The 23,168-nt window shown below is 47.9% G+C and overlaps 1 protein-coding gene across 1 annotated transcript in view; it reads left to right on the top strand.

Moving 5' to 3' along the window:
* USP30 (ubiquitin specific peptidase 30) overlaps positions 1–23,168 on the top strand; it is a 51,897-nt gene that overhangs the window by 21,181 nt on the left and 7,548 nt on the right. Inside the window, exons 10-12 of the mRNA XM_088457260.1 lie at positions 4,878–4,958; positions 12,101–12,302; positions 14,834–14,942. Of these exons, the coding sequence (XP_088313386.1) occupies positions 4,878–4,958; positions 12,101–12,302; positions 14,834–14,942 (392 nt within the window). The remainder of the gene's footprint in view (positions 1–4,877; positions 4,959–12,100; positions 12,303–14,833; positions 14,943–23,168) is intronic.

Consider the following 23,168-nt stretch of genomic DNA (forward strand, 5'->3'; position numbering starts at 1 on the left):
CCTATTGCTGAACAGTGAGTCACGAGATAACGCTCCTTGCCGCTAACAAGTGGTGGTGATCTGCCAGCGGGGCCGTGCTGTAACGGGTACTGGGAGCTAGGATTGCATAAAGCCGCGGACGCTGACTTATACGGAGTGCTTTATTTGGAACCACACCTGCCGATTGAACTAAGGCCCTGATTCAGACCCACTCGCGAGCGGCTGTCCGCTCGCAAGTGGGTCGATGGTCTGCAGTGCGCATGCGCACGACGGAGGGAGCTCCGTCGTGCGCATGCGCGAGACGCGACGAGCGAAGGACTTTCCTTCGCTCGTAGTGTCTGATCAAAGGGGGCGTGCTGTCGATGTTGATTGACAGCACGCCCCCTTTGGTGGGCGTGCCTGCCAGACGGAGGCGTTCCCAAGGGAACGCCTTCCGTCAGAAGCCGGCCCCACTGACATCACTAGTGATGTCAGTGGGAGTGATTTTGGCTCTGATAGAGCCAAAATCACTCCTGGCCTTGCGGTTGAGAAACTCAACCGCAGGCTTCTGCTCACAGTGGAGATGGTCAAGACCATCGCGACCATCATCCTGCACGCTCGTATATGCTGTGGGTGGTGACCCACAGCTATACGAGCGTCCAGAAGGACGCTCCATATTTATGGAGGTGGGCCCTGATTCAGAGCGAGCGCTCTGGTCAGAGCATCCGGCTCTGAATCAGGGCCTAAGGATTCTTCCTTTAGACAGGTTAAATAACACTTGTGGAACCAGCACTCAAGGAGAGCTTCTACATTATCAACCGGCTCATTGCTTCATTATCATCTTTCTATATGAAGATTCAGAGGTAAGAGGCGTTTCATTTCTCTCAATAAGGAGCTTTTATTTATTCCAAATGGCTTTTTAGGAGGAACATTTTAATTTCCTAGACTGATCAGTGGATACCAAATTCCTGCTAACGATTGTTATATTGTGTCATCTTTTAAGCTATATTTGCATATCGTTTTGAGTACTGTTGCAGAGGATTATGATCTATGTCTTTCTAGGATACTAATACTAGACTATAGGACTTGGAATTTACTGTTTAATGTTATGTTTACCAAGTGTAATATATGCTTGGTTATTTTATTTATCTATAATATATATATATAATTTTTTATGAATTAAAGTACCATTAGACTCACCAACTGTGTCAGTTTGAGCGCTTTACTTTGTTTTATTTTTGTCGCTCGAGTGTGGGGTACAGAACCCTCATGTGAGCTGCAACAGATACAGTTGATATTGGGAGCAATTGACAGCACACCTTTCTGCTTTCTAGATCTTTGAATTACAAACTGACTTTGCGTCTTCTGTAGCACACTTGCTGCAATGTCGGCACTGCTGTGCTGCTAGGAGTTTGCACAACATGTCGCTAATCGGTACACAGCAGTAAGGACCGGTCACTGTGGCACTGTAGAAAGTGGTGTGTAGTGCTCACACAGAGATGACGTGCCTTAGAAATGAGTAGTGGGGCTTGAACAGCGGTATATAAAACCATCACTGAACCACAAATCTCAACCCAGAAAGCGGTGTTCTTTGATTACATGTCGAATGTGTGTTCTGCAGCACACTTGCGGCAATGTCTGCACTGCTGTGCCACTGGGAGTTTGTAATTCAAAGATACCTCTTTCTAGTCTGAGACTTATATGCAATCACTGTGTGAGTACTACACACCACTAAAGGTGGCCATACACTGTGAGATTCAAAAGTTGGTCAGATCATTTGTATGATTTCCCTTGAAAATTCTTCCCTTCAGATACAGGACGATTTGTGTTTAAAATGCAACTATTTCACATAAGACCATATGATTTCATCAATCACATCACATAATGTGTGTCAATTCCTACACGATCAGTTGAGATCTCTCTGCAAAACCATCTGATCTGCGATCCAACTAGATGACGGCGAGGACGCGCATCGGGGTCACAGAAGACTCGAAATACAACTATTTTCAAATGATTGGTCTGTCCAACCTGTAGAAACTGCCAAAATCGTGTGATCAATCGTCCAGTGTATGGCCAGCATTACTGATTTGTACTGATTAGCCACTAGGCTAACAATTAGCGGTAACCTAGTGGCACTGCAGTGCCAATATCGCTGCAGGTGTGCTCCATAAAACGCACAGTCAGTTTGTAATTTAAACATACCTCTTTCTGGGCTGAGACTTGTAGTTCAGTGATGGTTTTAAACAGTATCCTTCAAACCCAACTGTTCATTTCTAATGCACGTTATCACTATGTGAGTGCCGCACGGCACAAGTCGCACAGAATGGTACTGACTTTTCTAAAATGAGGTGTTATTGTGCTGATACATGTATCTAGCATAATATACAGGTAGTGTAATAATATATACAGGTACTGTAATAATTATGGCAGAACACATTTATAAATTGTTTTTACTTTACTGGATTTAATGTATGTTTTATTTATAACATATTGTATATGATATTTGTTTTTTTTATTCTTGATTGCTGTATTCACTTTCAACTATGTTTACAAATAGAGATTAAAAAAACAAATCAAATTAACACGGACATCAATAAATAGTTTTTCAAAAGTTCACTCGGAACTCGCACACCAAATTATTTAATCCTTTATTACACACTCAATTACAGCTCTCGATCCAGTCAGCCAATCAGTGGGTGGTACTACAGACCTTGTATTGTCTTTTTTTTTTACGCATGTGCAGTGCAGTTTAGGAAGAGCGACATCTGGTGGACAGAAAGTTGTATTACACGCTCTGCATTTTCATGCGCTTCAGTACGTTACGAAGCAACTCAATACGACATGGCACAGCGCGAATAGCAGGGCGCGGTACATGGCGTATGGAGCTAAGACGTAGCAGGACATATCTGTAATTTCATCTGACTTGCATGTAACTCTGAATTGCCTCCATAATGCCAGAGGTGGGCTCCCCGCATTCTCACCAGAAGGGATTCTGAGCTGACAATTGCTTCATGAAAACATGGCAGTGCTTAGCCTGGTTGATGACATTTTGCCAAAGGTGGTTTCCCATTCTGCCTTCACAGTCATGCAGTCCTTCCGATCTGCTGTGTCTCATCTGCAGGAAATGGCACTGCACAAATTCGACATTCTACTTTTTTACCTATCTATTTTGGAGAAACCATTATCTGTTCTCTGAGAAAACAAATAAGGGTTAGGCATCATCAGATGAGGCAACAAACAGAAGGAATAATATGAAAGTGTTTTCTCTACGGTTGAAACGCGTTGGTGTTCAAGGTCTGATCCAGGAAGTGGAGCTTTTTCAAAGACACTGCAGGTCGTTTTGGGACCCCTTGTTCCTGTCTTCCAGGAAGGACTCCTATAGCGCTTTTGGTGTATTTTGTCTACACCCCCACTTTCCGGTACGCCTTGATTCTTATCATAATACGGTGGATATTTTTATGTCTTGTATTTACATGTCTCACTTTAATAAATGGTAATACACTAGGAAGGTCCCTTTCTTTTCCTTTCTTTTATGTGCACGAGAGTGACATGGGAATAAGGAGACCTTCATGAAAAATGCATCTTGAACATAATAAAGCAACCCTCCTATTGTGACCACGGAGACTTTTATGACATATTTTTATTGAATTTTTTGTCACGTTGTATACGAGCATACAGTGGTAGCATTTATTATTCTGACTCTATGTCCTTGTATTTTGTGCGCACTGGTGACTATATTGTGTTTTATATCATCCAATGCCTGCTGGATCTACTGTTATCATTAAGGTGTGCTGACTAAAGGGCTAGGCCTTGCCCTTCCTATCAGGTCTGTTAGAAGAGTATGGGCTTTTTTTCACCAGGCTTCAGTTGCACAGGTCTGTATGGTGACCACACATACTTCCTTTCACTTGTTTACCAAATTCTACTAAGTTCTTAGGCTCTGTGGATGTAATTTTAGGCTACGAATTTCTACGGGAAATGGTATTTTATAGCTTGTCACGTTGTACAGGGAGCCACCTTCTCATCTTCACTTGACATCCTTATGGACATACCCAACCCCCAATGAGAAAAAGGAATTTCTTTTGTAGTTTCTATAAAATCCTTTATTAAGTTTATTGGGAAACACATACCACCACCCCTTGCTACAGTCTATAGTATGATGGTCAGTTATACCGAATACAAAAACTTTTTATGTTTGATGGCACAAGTCCGGGCATGCCATTCCACAGTGCTATTTCCTCTTGGGCTTTCCTGGACTTGAGCGAGTAGCTGGTTTTTATTATTGAGAATATATAATAGATTTAAAAAAGCTGCACATCTACGTGCAATCTATCCTGATAAGTATAAATGTCCCTGTGATGTGTATTAAGTGTATATAGTTTGTTTGTAGTGGATAAATATGTAGCTGAACCTGTGTAAGTGGCTGTAAGGAAATTATATGTTCTGTACATACTATTCTTAGTCCCGTGTCTAGGATATGTGCTACGGTGTGTTTGTGAGATGTGTTCTGGGTGGTGTTGGCCCAGTTAAAACTAATAAATGTTGAGAGTAGTAGCTCTTACAGACTCTTCATAACAGCGCTAATAGCAGGGACTGGGACTCTCCCGTTTGTGATTATCATTCTACAAGGCAAACGTTTAGGTTAATATAATCACCTCATTTTATTAGTTAAACTTTTAGGGAGGTTGTATAGCAATATGCCTCTTAGGAACATTTGGAAATGTGTCACAGGTGCCGTATTATTCCATATGTCGGAATTTAGAGGAAAAATTTGCAACTTGTATAATGCTGATCATAAAGAATTTGCCTCCCTATTAGTTATCATATTTCAGCCTCTGTCTGCTAAACACTATTAAATATATACCTTGATGAAATTGAGCTCTTTCTCACTCATTCGTTTTCCTTTGTATTTATTCCAGATACAAGTTCAAGAGAGAGCAAATGGTCAATTGATAGAAGACCAGAAAACAACGTTTGTCAAACAGTTGAAGCTGGGAAAGGTAAGGTGTTTGTGATTGAGAATAAGAACACATGTGGCATTCACCATATGACCACTAGTTCCTAATTAATGAGCTGCATTCATGCCTCAGTATTGTCATCAGTGGTTTAAGGGCTACATTCTCCTAAATATTGGTTCAGCCCACAAAACCTATTGCGTATATTTATTATATGAGGGTGAGTCAAAAATTATCCACACTCCAGTTATAGTAAAACTTCTGTTGGCTGCACTGTCTTATAAACACTTTCCGTACTAGGTCGCTGTCTCCCCAGTCACTGCTGTGCTAGTTTGAACGTGTTACATTAGTTCATTTGTGACTGCAGTGCAAGAAAAAATGGCTGCCCCACTTGATATTTGCACAAAAGAAGAGCAGCGTGCAGTGATTCGTTTTTTTGGAGTCTGAGGGTGTATCTGGTGCCGATATTTATCGAAGACTTTGTGCACAGTATGGAGAAAGTGTTTTGTCGCAAAGAAGTGTGTATGAATGGATAGAGAAGTTCAAAGAAGGTCGCACAAGCGTCAGCCATGTAGAAGGAGTCGGACACCCGTCCACGACTGATGAGAGCATTGAGCGTGCACATAAACGGATTCTGTTGGATAGACGAGTGACAGTGGATTGTTACAAATCACTTGCAAATCAGCCATGACTCTGCCTATGCAATAATCCACGACAGACTTGGGTTAAGGTTTGTGCGAGATGGGTACCGAAACAACTCACGGAAGAGCACAAACAGAAGCGTTTGGACATCTGCAAACAAAATTTGGACCGATACTCTAAGGAAGATGAACGTTTCTTAAAAATAATCATTACTAGTGACAAGACATGGATTCATCACTATGAGCCTGAGCGTAAATGGCAGAGTATGGAATGGAAACATCCTCAATCGACGAAGAAGAAAAAGTTCAAAAGCCAACCATCAGCTGGAAAATTGATGCTTACAGTTTTCTGGGATTCTCAAGGGCCAGTATTGGAACATTATCAGGAAAAAGGTTCAACAATCAACAGTGCTCGTTACAGTGAAATACTCACTGAGGAGCTGAAGCCTAAAATTCAAACAAAACACAGAGGACTGCTATCCAAGGGTGTTGTGGTGTTGCATGACCATGCTGTTCATACTGTCGGCACTCTCCAAAAACTTTGTTTCTACTTCAGGGTCCATAGGGTATCCACAGGATACCTTGGGTATAGGTGTGACGTCAGTCGCAGGGCACCAAAGAGTTAAGCTTTCAGCCTCCCAGGATGCACTAGGTCCCCCTCCTATACCCCGCCCCCGGGCCAAGGCACCTCAGTTTAGTTTGGTGCCCGGCCGGAGTCGGGTGCACCTGTTGGAGTGGGGGCTAGAAGAGCCCCTGAAGCTTTTTCTTCATGCAGCGGTGGCTGCACATCTGGATGAACAGCATGGACAGTCAGTCCTGACGTCCATGCTGTCTTCCCTACACCCCGCCGGTACCAGAACGCCGGTACTGATCCGGGGATGCTGGTGGGCGTCTGGGGTCACAGCTAGCGGTGACCCCAGATGCTCCGGACCATGGCCGGATTCAAGGGGGACAGAGGTAAGCAGCGGGGTCCCGCGGTGGGTCCCCGCTGATCACATGGTCCTAAGTCCCCAGGCAGGGGGCTCCCTGGGGACTGGCTGCAGCGTGGAGCCAGGCGACCAACCTGCGCTTCCACTACCCCCTGGGACAGCGGACCGCAGCAGAGCGGTAGCGCTGCGGCGTCCCAGGGGTTAAATGCATGCCAGGGGAGCGCGCCTTCCCTGTCTCACAGCCGGCGCCTCCCCCGCTGCACACAGCCCTCTCTGCACTGTGCTGACTGGTCCTGTGTCAGCGCTCCTCCCCCAGGCCAGCTTCTCTCTGCTCCTCGGCGGCCATCTTCTCTGCAACGCATGGTGAACGCTGCTGGAAGTCTGGAAGGAAGCATCGTGGTCTGGGTCCCCCCGCATACCTCTCCTCCGCTGTGGCTCAGGTCTGTGTATGCAGCGCTGTGTCCTACCAGGCCCTGTGTCTGTGTAGTTGAGTGATCAGCGCTGTTAGTGCAGGAATTGTTATTTCTCTGCATTGTATGTGACTGTGCTAGCGCTGCTGCTAAGTATGCCTTTTTCAAAGATGTGAAGGGCGATGCCACAGTCTTTCCTCTTTCGGGTCAGTTGGTGGACCATTTAGAGGAGGTGTGGAAACAACCTGGCAAAAGATACCAGCCGCAGAGACGCCTGGCGGTGGCTTATCCGTTCGCGGATAATTATTTTGCTAAGTGGGAATCCCCTCCACAGGTGGATTCTCACGTGACCCGTCTTGTCCGTAGTGCCACATTGCCGATGCCATCCATGTCCTCCCTTAAGGATGCTACGGACCGCAAGGTAGAAATCTGCCTGAAGTCCGCTTATTCCCTTGCAGGGGGGGCAGCACGGCCGGCTATGGCCATTTGCTGGGTTGCCAGAGCGATGGAGCGCTGGGCGGATTCATTAGAGGCTTCTTTTGAATCCGACTGTCCGGCCGAACAGGCGGAGTTGATTGGCAATCTCCGTGATTCGGCCACCTACATCAACGAGGCGGCTCTAGACATTAGTACTCTGGTGTCTAGAATTTCTTCAGCAGCAGTAGCTGCTCGTCGCACCTTGTGGCTGCGATCCTGGAAGGCGGACGCAGATCCAAGAAAGGTCTGGAAGCGTTGCCGTTTACCGGAGAAGTTCTCTTCGGTCCGGATCTGGATAAGATTGTGGCCACGCTGGCGGCAGCCAAATCTGCTTGTCTCCTGTCGGCCGCTGCTCCTTCTGGTTCTGGACCATCGTCCTTTCGGTCATCTAGGGCCCAGGGCAGGCCCAAACCACAGTCGTTTCCTCGACAGGCTGGCCCTAAGAAATCGGTCAAGCCCCGGAAACAGGCATGGAGTACCAGACGTCCGGCCCCCAAGCCAGATGACAAGCCTGCGGCCTGACGGTCCGGGTCTCCCCTTGGGGGATCCCAGGGTGGGAGGCCGCCTGCTGCAGTTCTCCCGGTGTTGGTCGTTCACTACGACAGACACTTGGGTTCTGGAGGTGGTCTCTCACGGGTACGCCCTCTCCTTCCGGCACAGACCCCCGGCTCGATTCTTCACCACGGGTCTACCATCAGACCGGAACAAGGCTACGGAGCTGCGGAAGGTATTGCACACTATGCTCCAGGCTGGAGTTATAGTGCCTGTTCCATTCTCCCAGAGGGGCCAGGGTTTCTATTCAAATCTATTTTTGGTACAGAAACCCAATGGGTCATATCGTCCGATTCTCAACCTCAAAGCACTCAACAAGTCTTTGCGGGTCCCGAAGTTTCGGATGGAGACCCTACGGTCCATCATTCTGGCGCTGGAACCTGGGGACTACATGGTGTCATTGGACATACAGGACGCTATGGCGGTCATGGCGGCTTCTCTGCGGCTGCAAGGAGTCCGCATGTTGCCGTACTTGGACGACCTGTTATTGGTGGCAGGATCTCCAGAGCTCCTGTTACACCACTTGGACCTGACCATTGCACTGCTGCAACGGCACGGCTGGCTAATCAACTGGCAGAAGTCCACTCTAATCCCGTCTCGGAGGATTCTGCATCTTGGAGCCTTATTGGACTCGGGACAGCAAAGGATCTTCGTGACGGAGGACAAGATCTCTGCTTTACAGTCAAGGGTGCGCAGTTGTCTGCACAGCCGCCGGGTGTCCTTACACTCGGCGATGAGGTTACTGGGCTCCATGGTGTCGGTGTTCGACATGGTGGAATACGCCCAGTTTCACTCCAGACCTCTGCAGCACCTGATCCTGTCCAAGTGGAACGGGCTGCCTCAGTCTCTGAAGTTCCAGACGATTGTGCTCACCCCGGAGGTTCGCCTGTCCCTTGCGTGGTGGTTAAAGACGACCCACCTCAACAAGGGACGTCCGTTCTGGGTTCCAAATTGGGTCCTGTTGACAATGGACGCCAGTCTTCGGGGCTGGGGAGCAGTTTCGGGTCCACACTTGTTCCAGGGCAGGTGGACGCCGACAGAAGCGGAGCTTCCAATAAATATCTTGGAACTCCGTGCGGTCTTCAATGCTCTCCTGCAGGCACAGCGGTTTCTCCAGGGTCACCCGGTGCAGGTCCAGTCGGACAATGCTACCACCGTGGCCTACATAAACAGGCAAGGAGGAACTCGCAGTCGGGCGGCTCTCGTAGAGGTCTCTCGGATCCTGGTTTGGGCGGAGCGCAATCTTCCGGCCATATCAGCGGTCTTCATCCCGGGAGTGCTAAATTGGGAGGCGGACTTTCTAAGTCGCCAGGACGTTCATCCAGGGGAATGGTCCCTGCACCCGGACGTTTTTCAACTACTGGTGGAAGGTGGGGTCTTCCAGAAATCGACCTCATGGCGTCCCGGCACAACAACAAGTTGCCGGTGTACGGGTCTCGCACAAGAGACGAAGGGGCGTCTCTGGTGGATGCTCTGTCTGTCCGGTGGACGTTCAGGTTCGCATACCTGTTCCCTCCGGTCTCCCTTCTTCCACGGGTAATCCGGAAATTCAAACAGGAAGGAGGGACGCTCCTGTTGATAGCTCCCGCGTGGCCCAGACGGCACTGGTTCTCAGACCTTCAGGGTCTGTCCGTGGACAGTCCTCTGCGGTTGCCGCTACGACTGGACCTTCTGTCTCAGGGTCCTTGTCTTCACCCGGACCTGACTCGGCTGTCTTTGGCGGCGTGGCTGTTGAGACGGCCATGCTGAGGTCCTGGGGGTTTTCCAGCTCTGTGGTGCGTACCATGTTACGAGCTCGGAAACCGTCTTCCGCGAGGATATACCATCGCGTGTGGCATACGTTCTTCCAATGGTGTCGACCGAGAGGTTATGCACCGCGGGAGTTTCGTCTGTCTCGGATTCTCGCCTTCCTGCAAGCGGGACTAGATCATGGGCTTCGCCTTGCTTCTTTGAAGGTACAGGTTTCGGCCCCATCTGTCTGGTTTCACCGTAGGATTGCTACAATCCCGGATGTGCGCACCTTTATGCAAGGTGTTCTCCGTATTCAGCCGCCCTTTGTTCCACCTGTGGCGCCTTGGGATTTGGCTGTGGTCCTGAGGGCTCTCCAAGGACCGCCGTTTGAACCACTGGGCTCAGTGGATATTAAATGGCTAACAGCTAAGACTGTTTTCCTTCTGGCCGTTGCTTCAGCCAGACGTGTTTCTGAGTTAGGGGCTCTTTCTTGTAGACCCCCTTTCTTGGTTTTTCATGGGAACAGGGCAGTGCTCCGCACTCGGCCCGAGTTTCTTCCCAAAGTTGTTTCCCAGTTTCATGTTAACGAGGAAATAGTTGTTCCGGCCTTTAACTCACCGGGTCTTTCCGTGGGTGAGGCCTCTTTGGATGTTGTGCGGGCCTTAAGGACTTATGTTGACCGCACTTCTTTGTTTAGGAAGTCGGACGCTTTGTTGTCCTCTATGGCTTCTGTAAAAAGGGTTGGCCTGCTTCAAAGCAAACTTTGGCAGCCTGGATCCGTATGGCTATTTCTGAAGCTTATCTTCATGAAGGCCTACCGGTCCCTCCTTCTCTGAAGGCTCATTCCACTAGGTCTGTGGGTCCTTCGTGGGCAGCTCGACGTGGTGCCTCGGCAGTTCAGATCTGCAAGGCTGCTACGTGGTCTTCTGTCCATACCTTCGTGAGGTATTACAGGTTTGACACCTTCGCCTCTCAGGATGCTTCCTTCGGGCGGCGGATTCTCCTTTCTGCACAGGAGCGTCCCCACCCTTAAAGGATACTGCTTTGGGACATCCCCAAGGTATCCTGTGGATACCCTATGGACCCTGAAGTAGAAAATATGAGATATGGTAAGAACTTACCCTTGTTATCTCTATTTCTACGAAGTCCATAGGGTTCCACAGGACTCCCGCCCTGTCGCACCTGTGCTGCAGATGGGCTTTGCTCTGGTCACCGGTTTTCCGTCTCCCTCTGGTGAGAATGTGATTCTTGTATGTGTCCAGATCTTTCTTCTCTCTCTTCCTTCTCCTCCTCCGGCCTATGGCTTGGTAACTAACTGAGGTGCCTTGGCCCGGGGGCGGGGTATAGGAGGGGGACCTAGTGCATCCTGGGAGGCTGAAAGCTTAACTCTTTGGTGCCCTGCGACTGACGTCACACCTATACCCAAGGTATCCTGTGGAACCCTATGGACTTCGTAGAAATAGAGATAACAAGGGTAAGTTCTTACCATATCTCATATTTTTGAGGTGTTAAAGCATCCTCCCTATAGGACTGATCTTGCCCCATCGGACTTTCACCTGTTTGGTCCGCAGAAAGCAGCGCTAAGAGGACAAAGATTCACGTCTGATGAAGAGGTGAAGACAGTGGTGCATTCTTGGCTCGCAGCTCAGCCTAAAACTTTTTTTAATGAGGGAATACGAAAGCTTGTTGACAGATGGACAAAGTGTACTGAAAAGCAGGGAGATTGTCGAAAAATAATGTATTTGTCTTTTCTGAAAGTTGATTAAAATAAATTCTACAGCCAGAGTGCTGATATTTTTTGACTTGCCCTCGTATATTTTATTTAAGAGGTCCTTATTTGCATAGCTGTGTACTTATATAATGAAGTATACATGTGTACATGTAAGGCAGTCTTACATATGTTACAGTAACAATAATCAGTAGCATAATAAGGGTTCTGCGTCAGAAAAGTAATGGTAAATATCACAACCCCATCTATTTCACCACAAAAAAAAAAAATTATAATGATTGAAGTCATCTTGCAAAACAACATTTGCAGTCGTCAGTGGATTATCCAGTATATATCGGGCAGTAGCACCCAACTGCCCAGTATATATTATTAGAACCTTGAGAATGGATTAATACATCCGCTGAATGGATAATATTTTTTGTCAAAAATATGCAGGGTTCACAGTAATTCAGACTCTTCCCATTGAGGCAGCAGCTGCTGAAAATTGATAAGGGGTATGCTAGCATCAATGGGGAAAAGTACTAATTTGTACCAATTAATACTCTTCTACTGCTCACTGATGGAGTTAGGTGGGTGATCCCTGGTTCAAAGATCATATCAATTGCATATTATCCAGTTTGTTTTGAGCCATTTCTCTTCCTTTTTGGTGCTGTAGTGTTGAGTAAACCATTTTGATATTGAAATGTATATTAAATTGTCACTGTTTTCGTCCTTCTAGCTCCCTCAGTGCTTGTGCATCCACTTGCAGCGTCTGAGCTGGTCTAATCAGGGTAGCCCAATGAAACGTAATGAACATGTCCAATTTAGTGAGTTCCTTTCCTTGGATAGGTATAAGTATCGTCTCACTGGAAATTCATTCAGCAAGCGTCCATGCACTACTCATCGTGTAGCCGTGCAAGCGACAACAGATGGACTGACAGGTACACTGGCTATATGGTTACATATTGAACTTATTTCAGGCACTTGATGAGTTTTCACTATCCGGGAGCAGTAGCTGTCACTATTGGGGCACTGGATCAGTGACATGTCCCCCCACTTACCAAGTCCAGGGTAATACACACTACTTGCTCACTCTGCAGTATTCTAGCTCTGTCTCTTCACTGTTGCAATCCCATGTCTTCATATTGGGGGATAGCAATAGAGTAGTGGCCACTAATATGTATGTAGATTGTAAACTCCAGTGTGACGGGGACCAGGGCCGGATTAAGGGCAGGGCGACGGGGCGGTTGTCCTGGGGCCCCCACACACTGCCCCATCCCCATAATAAACAATTTTTTAAACTCTTTTAATGGTGCCGAGGCCTGCTATTAGGCCCCGCCCCTCCCGCGATTTGGCTCCGCCCCCTTTTCAAACTGACCGGGCTACCTCCTTTATCGGCTCCTCTGCTCCTGTCCTTTCTTCTCCACGAACACACAGGGTGGCCGGGGGCCCGGGATCTGCTTCTTCTGCTCTGTCAGTGGACGCAGTGAGCACCATGGAGGGAGCACAAGCAGTACACTGCAGCTGGAAGGTAGGGGGGTGCCTGGGTGTTGGTAGTGTAGTAGGGGGGTGTCTGGGTGTTGGTAGTATAGTAGGGGGGGGTGCCTGGGTGCTGGTAGTGTAGGAGGGGTGTGTTTTTAGTGTAGTTAGGGGGGTGTCTGTGTTTTTAGTGTAGTTGGGGGGTGTCTGTGTTTTTAGTGTAGGAGGTGATGTCTGAGTGCTGGTAGTGTACTAGTAGGTGACTGGGTGCTGGTAGTGTAGTAGGGGGGGGTGTCTGTGTGTATTTAGTGTAGGAGGGGGTGTCTGGGTGCTGGTAGTGTAGTAGAGGGTGTCTGGGTGCTGGTAGTGTAGTAGGGGGATGTCTGTGTTTTTAGTGTAGGAGGGGCGTGTCTGGGTGTTGGTAGTGTAGTAGGGGGGTGTCTGGGTGTTGGTAGTATAGTAGGGGGGGGTGCCTGGGTGCTGGTAGTGTAGGAGGGGTGTGTTTTTAGTGTAGTTAGGGGGGGGTGTCTGTGTTTTTAGTGTAGTTGGGGGGTGTCTGTGTTTTTAGTGTAGGAGGTGGTGTCTGAGTGCTGGTAGTGTACTAGGAGGTGACTGGGTGCTGGTAGTGTAGTAGGGGGGGGTGTCTGTGTGTATTTAGTGTAGGAGGGGGTGTCTGGGTGCTGGTAGTGTAGTAGAGGGTGTCTGGGTGCTGTTAGTGTAGTAGGGGGATGTCTGTTTTTAGTATAGGAGGGGCGTGTCTGGGTGTTGGTAGTGTAGTAGGGGGGTGTCTGGGTGTTGGTAGTGTAGTAGGGGGGTGTCTGGGTGTTGGTAGTATAGTAGGGGGGGGGTGCCTGGGTGCTGGTAGTGTAGGAGGGGTGTGTTTTTAGTGTAGTTAGGGGGGGTGTCTGTGTTTTTAGTGTAGTTGGGGGGTGTCTGTGTTTTTAGTGTAGGAGGGGCGTGTCTGGGTGTTGGTAGTGTAGTAGGGGGGTGTCTGGGAGTTGGTAGTGTAGTAGGGGGGTGTCTGGGTGTTGGTAGTATAGTAGGGGGCTGTCTGGGTGTTTTTAGTGTACTCACGGGTTCCACCGGTAACTGAGCCGGGTGCCCTCCACAGTCTGCCTCTAACAGCAGGGCAAACTGAACATATTGAACGCAGGGCGGCACTCCGTAATAAACATGTCCAAAAACAGAAGGTAGTTTTGCAACGTTTCAGCGCTTAATTCCGCGCTTTCGTCAAGCATACAAGACAAACGGGTTGTTGCAAAACTACCTTCTGTTTTTGGACATGTTTATTACAGAGTGCCGCCCTGCGTTCAATATATATATATATATATATATATATATATATATATATATATATATATACACAAATGGATATGTGTTGATTGGAATTTGAGTTGCTGGCACCAAGGTACTTTTAACTCTATCTAAGGGAGTGCCGACCTAATGGAACTTGTTTTATATATATATATATATATATATATATATATTATGATTTTCAACTTTTATTGATAGGGGCCCCCACAGACCTTAATCCGGCCCTGACGGGGACTGACATGAATTATTAAATATCCTCTGTAAAGTGCTGCAAAATATGTTGAGAAAAGCACTATATGACTAAAACTAATATTATAAAATAACCTGTTTAATAGGGTATTCCGCATCTGTCCACAATAATGTAAGTGCACCAGGCTATAAGGTAGCTGTATGATTTATAACTGTGGTTTTTATTTATATAAGGTGGACTATACAGTAAATCGGTTCTTAAGCTTGGTTTGGAGGCTATAGGTCAAGAGTAGGCAATTGTCAAACTATTAAAATGTCAGCTTGTTACATCTGTCAGAATCTCGGAAATTGAAGTTTATTATCTACTGAAAATGAATGGGTTGCTCTGGAGTATTTGCAATTTTTATGAATGAGTATTGTTAATTTGTTAGCACACTTGTGTCCCATGAGTGTGTGTGAATTGGACTAATTTTAATGTTAATTCTTTCAGCTTCTGATGGTCTTCCTAACTCCAAGATACAATTGCTGAATGGAGCTTATTCTGAGTCCTTACGGTCATCTGCTTATACAAATTCCAAGTTTACTTTACCTGAGTGCACGTGAGTTTCTTTGGCCTAATATTGTATATCTATTTATAACAAAGGTAATGTAATACATTTTATGATCTGGGGTACTAAATAAGTTTATGGCCAGATCACAATTTGAGTCTCTATGTAAATTAAATAATAGAGCGATTTCAAGCACTTCATTGTTGCCTTTCCTCAAAAATAGGGACTACACCAAAATAGTCTCAAAAAATGTATATAGTATAACAAACTAAATTCTGAGAAATTCTGTGGTTTTACTTTATAAAAACATCAACTATCACAGAAACGTTCTTTAATGTATTGTTAAATATCATAGTCAAGCTTAACTTTTTCAGATTGAAATATGATCCACTTTTGTAGTATGACAAGAAAAGGCAGATCTTAATATTTCCATTTTGTTCACTAGTTCTAATCTTGCAGGGACATCTGGTTCAGACTTGCCCTAGGTAGTTTCAGATTCGGGACCTGACCTTTGGCCTGGCCACAGCGCTGTGGATGTTAACAAAGATCATGGCGCTGATGGCTACACTTCTCAAATCTAGGGGTGACTGTAATCCCTTATCTGGACGATCTGATCACGGCACACCCTCCGGCCTTGTTCTAGGCACATGTTCTGCAGGCCGCTCAGACCAGGGGGTATACAGTCAGGTGCATAAATATTGGGACATTGACAGAATTTTCATATTTTGGCCTCTATTCACCACCACAATGGCTTTGAAATGAAACAAACAAGATGTGCTTTAACTGCAGACTTTCAGATTGAATTTGAGGGTAATTACATCCAAATCAGGTGAACGGTGTAGGAATTACAACGGTTTCTATATGTGCCTCCCACTTTTTAAGGGGCCAAAAGTAATGGGACAAACTAAACAATCCTAAATCTAACTTTCACTTTTTAATACTTTGTTGCAAATCCTTTGCAGGCAACTACAGCCTGAAGTCTGGAATGCATAGACATCACCAGACGCTGGGTTTCATCCCTGGTGATGCTCTGCCAGGCCTCTGCTGCAAATGTCTTCAGTTCCAGCTTGTTCTTGGGGCATTTTCCCTTCAGTTTTGTCTTCATCGAGTGACATGCATGCTCAATCGGATTCAGGTCAGGGGATTGACTTGGCCATTGCATAACATTCCACTTTTTAGCCTTACAAAAACTCTTTGGTTGCTTTTGCCGTATGCTTCGGGTCATTGTCCATCTGCACTGTGAAGCATTTGACTGAATATGAGCATATAATATTGCCCGAAACACTTCAGAATTCATTCTGCTGCTTTTGTCAGTAGTCACATCATCAATAAATACAAGGGAACCAGTTCCATTGGCAGCCATACATGCCCACGCCATTACACTTCCACCACCATGCTTCACTGATGAGGTGGTATGTTTTGGATAATGAGCAGTTCCTTTCCTTCTCCATACTCTTCTCATCCTGTCACTCTGGTACAAGTTGATCTTTGTCTCATCTGTCCATAGGATGTTGTTACAGAACTGTAATGGCTTTTTTAGATGTTGTTTGGCAAACTGTAATCTGGTCTTCCTGTTTTTGAGGCTCACCAATGGTTTACATCTTGTGGTGAACCCTCTATATTCACTCTTGTGAAGTCTTCTCTTGATTGTTGACTTTGACACATATACACCTACCTCCTGGAGAGTGTTCTTGATTTGGCCAACTGTGGTGAAGGGTTTCTTCACCAGGGAAATAATTCTTCTGTCATCCACCACAGTTGTTTTCCGTGGTCTTTTGGTGTTGGTGACCAGTTGATTTGGCCACACCTAATGTTTTTGCTATCTCTCTGATGGGTTTGTTTTGAATTTTCAGCCTAATGATGGCTTGCTTCACTGATAGTGACAGTTCTTTGGATCTCCATATTGAGAGTCGACAGCAACTGATTCCAAATGCAAATGTCACACCTAGAATCAACTCCAGACCTTTTACCTGCTTAATTGATAATGAAATAACGAGGGAATAGCCCACACCTGTCCATGAAATAGCTTTTGAGTTGATAGTCTCATTACTTTTGGCCCCTTAAAAAGTGGGAGGCACATATAGAAACCGTTGTAATTCCTACACCGTTCACCTGATTTGGATGTACTTACCCTCAAATTAAATCTGAAAGTCTGCAGTTAAAGCACATCTTGTTTGTTTCATTTCAAAGCCATTGTGGTGGTGAATAGAGGCCAAAATATGAAAATTCTGTCAATGTCCCAATATTTATGCACCTGACTGCTATTGGCACTTTAGTAAATACAACCAATCTGAATCTACTTCTTGTTTATCTAGCACCTTTTTAGAAGATAATAGCTAGAATCTGGTTGCTATGGCCAACATCTCCAATTCTATAAACCCGCACTTTAGTATATTTACCACCTGGAGTCTCACGTTTGGATTCTCAAATCCAACCTAACTTCTTTTACTGCAGTCGTGCCTGAGTCTTATTCTAATGCCGCAGCCGATTTTCAGCAAATTGAGATGCCCTCTTGCAGCGTCTTGAGATGGTGCATTTCTGCCTCAGAGTGTCTTTAGACCTGTCATCGACACTTACACCAGCACTATGGCAGGTGCAGTTTTTATGGCTGAGTATATGAGCAGTTCAGTATTATTGGGCGCAGCCACTTTCACTGACATGCCCCAATCGACTTAGCCACCCCATTACCTCCCAGGTACGCCAAACAAGATGCGTCCGAATCTGTACTGCATCTCTGAGTGATAACAAACAGGACGCATGCGCAGTGAGACTCTCATGCAGCACAGACTTAACATTTTTACATGCAACAGCGCCACTGCATCCACCTCTGAATCGGGCTCTGTGTTCTGGAGCCCAAAATGGTTTTCAACAATCTGGACAGTGGACACTAGTTCTTGCCAGAAAGAGCCATCAAAATCCAGTCCTTCAGTGCAAAAAGTGTGCTCTGTTCGTGAGAGAGACCAGCAGGATCATGCATTGCAGAGAAAAATCTTACCCTCCCCCATTGCAGTGGGAAACTAAGAAACCTACTTCAACAAACTCTTTGGGTATGGGCCCATAATCTTGAGGTCTTTCAGCAGCTGTTGGGCCAGTGAGGCAAACAGATGTCGACATGATGACATATCTGTTGAACGACAAGGTAAAGCGCTTCTTGTCCAAGATGTTGGAGGGTAGGGGTTTCTGATCTATGCTATGTTCGTTCCTTGGAGCTTCATCTGATCTACCAGTTCCCTCCAGTAGAGATGCTTTCACAGATTCTAAAAAAATCGTGTTCGGGTAAGTCTTGTAGCATAGAGAAAATAATGGGGCGCTTTTACACAGATGCTGGTTTGAAAAGTAATAAACAGTTTATTCAACAATCAATCAAATACATTAAAATAATGCAATACCATGGTACGCAGATGGAATAATATTGATTAAATATTGCACAGATCTGGCTAAAAGCATAAAAAATCGAAAATAAAAATATTAATGATAACAGATTAGCACAATTGACCAGTCTTGTAAGCAAGGATTAGCAGCAAAGCATGAAAATAGATCGTTGTATGAAAGTCCAGTCACAGTACAGCACGTATTCATGCAAATAAGCACATTCTAATTGTACATGTTAATTAGCAGCAAAGCATGGAGGTTAATATGATCATATGAAGAAAGTTCAGTCACTGCAAATACTACTTTATGACAAGTGAGATATATTACATTCCAGCAGCTTTTCAAGTTGAAGAAGGGCCTGTTACCATATATTTCTTACCTCTACCCTAACTAGGGGAGGATACTGGATCTCTGATCTGTCGTTGTGTACTGCAATGCAGAAGCTTTACACTGGCACCATGTGGTCTGGAGGTGCTGGGGTCCAAGGCAGAGGGACCTCTAATCCATGGCACTTCTGGACGGCCACGATGCTGCAGTGTGTCAGGGGACGCTGGTAATCATGCAATGCGTTACTTACGGTTTCAGGGCTTCCGGTTTGCGTTCCACAAGTTACTGACGCGTTTCTCCACCCTATGACATGGTGGTTTCATCAGAGGATAGCTCAAAGCTTATTGGAGCCTCATTATATCCCTCCTAATGGGCGCTGATTGGTAACCAATCTACCTAATTGACTGTTAATGGTTTCCATGCCTTATTGATACAACTCTGATAAAAACGGACTCCGATATCATATAAATCAATCAAACCGTTAAAATAAATACATTTGCATTTCAATCCTATTACAATGCTACAATGAGGTGCCTAGTTACATATATAAAATGTGTTTTCTACTTCAGGGTCCATAGGGTATCCACAGGATACCTTGGGGTATAGGTGTGACGTCAGTCATCGGGCACCATAGAGTTAAGCTTTCAGCCTCCCAGGATGCACTAGGGTCCCCCTCCTATACCCCGCCCCCGAGCCAAGGCATCTCAGTTTAGTTCGGTGCCCAGCCGGAGTCGGAGGCACCTGTTAGAGGGGGGCCATGAAGAGCCCCTGAAGTTTTCGTTTTGCAGCTGTGGCTGCACATCTGGAAGTACAGCATGGACAGTCAGTTTTGACGTCCATGCTGTCTTCCCTACACCCCCACCGGTACCAGAACGCCGGTACCGATCCGGGGATGCTGGTAAGCATCTGGGGTCACAGCTAGCGGTGACCCCAGATGTTTAGGACCATGGCCGGACTCAAGGGGGGCACCAAGGTAAGCAGCGGGGTCCCGTGGTGGGTCCCCGCTGATACATGGTCCAGAAGCCCCCAGGCAGGGGGCTCCCTGGGGACTGGCTGCAGCGTGGAGCCAGGTACTAACCTGCGCTTCCACTACTCCCCAGCAGGACCGCGGCAGTGCGGTAGCGCTGCTGCCTCCCAGTGGTTAATTGCATGCCAGGGGAGCGCGCCTTCCCTGTCTCACAGCCGGCGCCTCTCCCGCTGCACACAGCCCTCTCTGCACCACGCCGACTGGCCCTGTGGCAGCGCTCCTCCCCCAGGCCAGCCTCCTTTCTGCTCCTCGGCGACCATCTTCAGAACGCATGGTGAACGCTGCTGGAAGTCTGGACGGAGGCATCGTGGTCTGGGTCCCCCCGCATACCTCTCCTCCGCTGTGGTCAGTTCTGTGTATGCAGCGCTGTGTCCTACCAGACTCTGTGTAGTTGATTTATCAGCGCTGTTAGTGCAGGAATTGAGTTTCTTTGCATTATATGTGACTGTGTTAGCGCTGCTGCCTGTACTTTCCTTTCTGACTGTCAGCCTTATTACTGTCCCTGTTCTTTCAGCTAAAGCCCTTGCGGTGCGGTGCTGCAGGGTGGTCTCTCGCCTTTTTAAAAAATTGGTGAGAGGGGTCACATACTTTCTACCATCATGTCTGAAAGTGACTTTCCTCTCCGGCTGCAGTGTACTACGTGTAAAGTACCTTTAGCGGAGGGGGAGGGTAGAGCGGAGGGCCTATGCCGGCAGTGTTTGTCGTTGGCGCGGCCTATTACGGTTACAGCACCGGTACAGGAGCCGCCCTGGGCTTGTTTCGCTCAGGCGCTTACAACCTTAGTGGGCCAGTTAGCTCCGCAGCCCGCGTTTACGAAGATGGGTTTGTCTCAGCAATCAGTGGTGTCGTCACCCATGCAGGGTTTCCCAAGACAACTGGTGGTACCCCGCAGTCTCCCTATTTCCCCTCTCCCGGTTTCTCAGGAGCCGGCGTGGGTTAACTCCCTGACGAGTTCTGTACAGCACTTGTCGGATGTGTTGCAAGGGGAGTCTGTGATACGGCCACATAAACGGCCGGTGGCGTCTGTCGGCTCCTTATGAGGATGACGAAGGGAGGTCTGATAATGGGGAGATTCTGGATCTTTCCGATCAGGAACCTCTCCGTACTAAGGAAGCAGACGCTAGGTCCAAGGTGTATATTCCTGGACTTATTCGGGCAGTCCGCACAGCCTTGGTGATTGAGAACGAAGTTCCCCCAGCGGCTAAATCCAAGTATGCCTTTTTTAAGGATGTGAAGGGTGAGTCCACAGTCTTTCCTCTTTCGGGTCAGTTGGTGGACCATTTAGAGGAGGCGTGGAAACAGCCTGGCAAGCGATACCAGCCGCAGAGGCGTCTGGCGGTGGCTTATCCGTTCGTGGATAATTATTTTGCTAAGTGGGAATCTCCTCCACAGGTGGATTCTCATGTGACACGTCTTGTCTGCAGTGCCACATTACCAATGCCATCCATGTCCTCCCTTAAGGATGCTACGGACCGCAAGGTGGAGATCTGCCTGAAGTCCGCTTATTCCCTTGCAGGGGGGGCGGCGCGGCCGGCTATGGCCATTTGCTCGGTTGCCAGAGCTATGGAGCGCTGGGCGGATACGTTGGAGGCGTCCTTCGATTCCGGCTGAGCAGGCGGAGTTGATTGGTATTCTCCGTGATTCGGCCACTTATATCAACGAGGCGGCCTTAGACATTAGTACCCTGGCGTCTCGAATTTCTTCAGCAGCGGTGGCTGCTCGTCGCACCTTGTGGTTGCGATCCTGGAAGGCGGACGCTGATTCCAAAAAGGGTTTGGAGGCGTTGCCCTTTAACGGAGAAGTTCTCTTCGGTCCAGATCTGGACAAGATTGTAGCCACACTGGCGGCAGCCAAATCGGCATGTCTCCCGTCGGCCGCTGTCCCTTCTGGTTCAGGACCATCGTCCTTTCGGTCTTATAGGGCCCAGGGCAGGCCCAAACCACAGTCTTTTCCCCGACAGGCTGGCCCCAAGAAATCGGCCAAGCCCTGGAAGAAGACCTGGAGTACCAGACGTCCGGCCCCCAAGCCAGATGACAAGCCTGCGGTCAGACGGTCCGGGCCTCCCTTTGGGGGATCCCAAAGTGGGAGGCCGCCTGCTGCAGTTCACCCGGTATTGGTCGGTCACCACGACAGACACTTGGGTTCTCGAGGTGGTCTCCCACGGGTATGCCCTCTCCTTCCGGCACAGACCCCCGGCTAGATTTTTCACCACGGGTCTACCATCAGACCGGAACAAGGCCACGGAGCTGCGGAAGGTCTTGCACACTATGCTCCAGGCTGGAGTTATAGTGCCTGTTCCATTCTCCCAGAGGGGCCAGGGTTTCTATTCCAATCTCTTTTTGGTGCAGAAACCCAATGGGTCGTATCGTCCGATTCTTAATCTCAAGGCTCTCAACAAGTCTTTGCGGGTGCCGAAGTTTCGGATGGAGACCCTACGGTCCATCATTCTGGCGCTGGAACCTGGGGACTACATGGTGTCATTGGACATACAGGACGCTTACCTGCATGTCCCTATTCTTTTGTGCCATCAGCGGTTCCTCAGGTTTGCAATCCGCAGCGACCACTTTCAGTTCCGGGCGTTACCTTTTGGCCTGGCGACAGCACCACGGGTTTTCACCAAGGTGATGGCGGTCATGGTGGCTTCCCTGCGGCTGCAGGGGGTCCGCTTGTTGCCGTACTTGGACGACCTTCTATTAGTGGCAGGATCTCCGGAGCTCCTTCTGCGCCACTTGGACCTGACCATTGCGCTACTGCAACGGTACGGCTGGTTAATAAACTGGCAGAAGTCCACTCTAATCCCGTCTCAGCGGATTCTGCACCTCGGAGCCTTATTGGACTCGGGACAGCAAAGGATCTTTGTGATGGGGGAAAAGATCTCTGCCTTAGTCGAGGGTGCGCAGTTGTCTGCACAGCCGCCGGGTGTCTCTACACTCGGCGATGAGGTTACTGGGCTCCATGGTGTCGGTGTTCGACATAGTGGAATATGCCCAGTTTCACTCCAGACCTCTGCAGCACCTGATCCTGTCCAAATGGAACGGACTGCCTCAGTCTCTAAAATCCCAGACGATAGTGCTCACCCCGGAGGTTCGCCTGTCCCTTGCCTGGTGGTTGCAGAAGACCCATCTCAACAAGGGACGTCCATTCTGGGTACCGAATTGGGTCCTGTTGACAACGGACGCCAGTCTTCAGGGCTGGGGAGCAGTTTCGGGTCCACACTTGTTCCTGGGCAGGTGGACTCCGACAGGAGCAGAGCTTCCAATAAACATCTTGGAACTCCGAGCGGTTTTCAATGCTCTCCAGCAGGCACATCGGGTTCTCCAGGGTCGTCCAGTGCAGGTCCAGTCGGACAACGCTACCACCGTGGCCTACATAAACCGGCAAGGAGGAACCCGAAGTCGGGCGGCTCTCGTAGAGGTGTCTCGGATCCTGGTATGGGCAGCGCGCAATCTTCCGGCTATATCAGCTGTCTTCATCCCGGGAGTGCTAAATTGGGAGGCGGACTTTCTCAGTCGCCAGGACGTTCATCCGGGGGAATGGTCCCTGCACCAGGA

Source organism: Taudactylus pleione, unplaced genomic scaffold, assembly GCF_031769625.1.
Source record: "Taudactylus pleione unplaced genomic scaffold, aTauple2 ptg000749l, whole genome shotgun sequence".
NCBI classification, from domain to species: domain Eukaryota; kingdom Metazoa; phylum Chordata; class Amphibia; order Anura; family Myobatrachidae; genus Taudactylus; species Taudactylus pleione.